Raw genomic sequence first — 3507 nt, 5'->3', positions numbered from 1 at the left:
TCCGTCCGAGTCTCTGCGGCTCTGCTTCATCTCAGTTTTTACTTTCGACAGCGTTTACTTCGACAGAGAGACCGCTCTCTCTCTCTCTCTCTCTCTCTCTCTCTCTTTCTCGTTCCCTCCCTCCTCAGCGCACAAACTTTACTTCATGCGTGTCCCCCTCTCTCTCTCTCTCTCTCTCTCTCTCTCTCTCTGTTCTCTCACTTCTCATGTTATTCCTCCTGTGAAAGTAAGTGACATTCTACTACATTTCCCATTAGGCAAAGCCAAACGAGCACTCGCCTGCGCAGTCGCAGTAAGGTCTTCATTCCCCACCGGTTTTCCGCCCAAACTGGTTGGCTCTTAAAGTCCAGAAGGTTGAAGACAGGAGGCTCCCAGAGTGGACGCAGATGTGGAGTTGCGCGGACACAGGTCGTTAATCTCCACAGACAGACCGGAAATGAAATGGAGGACTGGCCAAAAGTCCAAGTAAAATTAATCTTTGTGAATTCTATTTAAAAAAAAAAGAAGACTAAATTAAAACAGATCTGAAATCATTCGATAGAGAACTCACACACATCAAATACTTAAAAAATACGTTTATAGATGAATTAATCTGTCTAAAGGTTAAATGTTAGAGCAGCATCTAAAAAAAAGTAAAACAAACAATAATCCAATTAATGATTTATTTGAAAAACATCCTGAATGAAATCAGCTTGATCTGATTGGTTCTGACAGAAACAGCTCGTGCCGGAGACATGGAAGAGTCTAGAATAAATACCAGAAGCCAGTTTTGCTTCTTTTTTTTCTCCACTTTAATCTGATGTTGAGTCCGTTTTTTAGTGGTTTTATCCAGATTATTCTTTATTTATTAACAATTATTCATTAATATCACATTAAAATGTTTAGATAACAGAGATAACAGAACAATTTTATCGAGTTACCGAGAATACACCTTGTTTTCCTGAGAACAGGGGTTCATGTTGTATTATAAAAGTCCCCCTCTTCATCTCTGTTCATCAGAACGACAGAATTAAATGTTATTCTCAAGAAAAAAAAAATCCCCTACTGCCTTAAAAGTGGTTTGTGTAAAACTCTACACCTCCGCCTTCGTTAGTCCACAAGTCTATCTCCAGACGTGTCTTTACTGCTGGCTTGCAGTTTTTAAGCCCTGTCAGGACTGTTTCCTTAGGTTTATGTTGTCGAAAAAAAATAAAATGAATATATTCCCGTGGATGAACACGTAATTGTTCAGGGAGTGTGCAATGTGAACGTCTAGAGAAAACCCTTGTTTGAATTAATTCATAATTTTGAGGTAAATTGACTCATAACCGCGAGTAAAAAGCATATATCAATCATCCAAAAAATGCGAACACATAAACACGCAAGTTGTTAAAAAGTAAAATAAAAATAATACCTACTTAACTGAAAAGTTCGTTAGTTTTTAATTTACATTCAACCCGCTCTAGCCAATCACAGACCAGGAGAATGAACTCTCAACCAATCAGACCTCAGGTGGGGCGTGGCTTCCCGAATACGGGTGTTGATTGAAGGGTTTTCCGTTAGCAGTGATGGCTGAAGGGTGTGCGACCTCTAACGGCGCCGGGGAGAAGAGACTGGAGGATCCGGAGGAGGAGAAGGGAAAGAGCGGATGGCTGTCCAAGAAAACTCAGTTCACACGGCGCTGGAAACCGGCTTGGGTTCAGATAAAACACTCCCAGCTTCTCTACGGAGCAAACGAGCAGGTACCTGAGCTTAGTTTAGCTTTATCAGTGGCCTGGTTCTTAACACATTACCGGGGCTTATCAGCTTATCAGCAGGACTCCACTGAGGGCCACTGTGTACATCAACCAGCACTTTATGCCCCCCCCCCCCCCCCCCCCCCAAACAATTCCCCAAGAGAATTCACTGGGACCGTGTCCCCTCTTTAAGGTCACTTTAAGCTCATGTGGGAGTATTTCTGTGTGAATGAATGAGTCCACTGTAGACTGTAGATATAGTAGTTTTTATGACATCACAAAGTCAAAACTGGTTGATTTTGCATCATTTATTTATTTTTTTAAACCTTCATCAGACTTCTGTGAGTAATATTTTTTATGATTTTAACAATACACAAAATGATGATGATGATGATTTTAACAACACAGACCCTTTAAAGCAACACTCTGTAGGGTAGGAACAATCCTTTTCACTTTAGGGCGAAAGGGCAAGACTGCGTTAATGGGATGGCCCAGTGAGTCATCAGTTCTGCTTTTAAATTCTACATCAGACTCCTGTGAGTAATGTCTTTAACGATATGGGCCTTTTAAAGCAACATTAGGTAGTATTTTCACCTTAAAATACAGCTTCAAAAACATGGTGATGCTCCACTGAACTGTACTAGGGCGAATAGAACCTCTGCTGTTGCTACACCGCCCCCCCGGCCTGGCCATGTCTATTAAACTGAGATCTTCTCTAGCTTCAGTCACTCTACGCTCTACAAACTACTGTTACCCGTGGGTTGTCTTCTCTCCTAGACTGCGGTGAAGGTGATCCGTCTGATTGGAGCTCAGGTCGAGGCTTTGGAGGGTGAAGGACACTTTGGTTGGACCATAACTCCAAAACACAGTAAACGGAGGTTCGTTCTGCGCGCCGATTCAGCCGAGGAGCAGCAGGACTGGATGGTGGCCATTTGTGAAGCTCAGATGAAGTCAGGAGAACACGCTTCAAACGCATGTGTGGTGCAGTAGGACAGATGCACGTCGCAGACCAATGATTCGACTGGATTACAATACGAGGTCTCATTCATTCATTCATCTTCTGCAACCACTTCATCCTGATTATGGTTGCACTGGCTTTGGAGCTGACCCAGAATTATTGGGTGAAAGGCAATAACACCACGAATACCATCATGGGGCATCACACACTCACACCTCTGGACAAGGTCACACACTCACCCTGTCACTCACACCTGTGGACATTTTCACTCACTCACCCAGTCACTCACACACACACCTAAGGACACTTTTGAGTCGCCAATCCACCTACCAACGTGTGTATTTGGACTGTGGGAGGAAACCAGAGCATCCGGAGGAAACCCACGCAGACACAGGGAGAACACACCACACTCCTCACAGACAGTCACCCGGAGGAAACCCACGCAGACACAGGGAGAACACACCACACTCCTCACAGACAGTCACCCGGAGGAAACCCACACAGACACAGGGAGAACACACCACACTCCTCACAGACAGTCACCCGGAGGAAACACACACAGACACAGGGAGAACACACCACACTCCTCACAGACAGTCACCCGGAGGAAACACACACAGACACAGGGAGAACACACCACACTCCTCACAGACAGTCACCCGGAGGAAACCCACGCAGACACAGGGAGAACACACCACACTCCTCACAGACAGTCACCCGAAGGAAACACACACAGACACAGGGAGAACACACCACACTCCTCACAGACAGTCACCCGGAGGAAACACACACAGACACAGGGAGAACACACCACACTCCTCACAGACAGTCACC

General features: G+C 44.8%; 1 protein-coding gene across 1 annotated transcript; it reads left to right on the top strand.

The window, feature by feature from the left end:
* The first annotated feature begins 302 nt into the window (after positions 1-302).
* Positions 303-2995, top strand: si:ch73-111k22.3 (pleckstrin homology-like domain-containing protein). Its single transcript, XM_066676358.1, has 3 exons — positions 303-465; positions 1546-1721; positions 2493-2995. Coding segments are annotated over exons 1-3 (390 nt in total). The 5' UTR covers positions 303-464; the 3' UTR covers positions 2706-2995.
* Positions 2996-3507: the final 512 nt, after the last annotated feature.

The sequence above is a fragment of the Hoplias malabaricus genome, chromosome 7 (genome assembly GCF_029633855.1).
Source record: "Hoplias malabaricus isolate fHopMal1 chromosome 7, fHopMal1.hap1, whole genome shotgun sequence".
In the NCBI taxonomy this organism is placed as follows: Eukaryota; Metazoa; Chordata; class Actinopteri; order Characiformes; family Erythrinidae; genus Hoplias; species Hoplias malabaricus.
This window is presented reverse-complemented; position numbering and strand designations above follow the sequence as displayed.

Coding starts and splice junctions, on each gene's coding strand:
- si:ch73-111k22.3 (XM_066676358.1), top strand. Junction 1,722..2,492: donor TCTACGGAGCAAACGAGCAG/GTACCTGAGCTT, acceptor CTTCTCTCCTAG/ACTGCGGTGAAGGTGATCCG.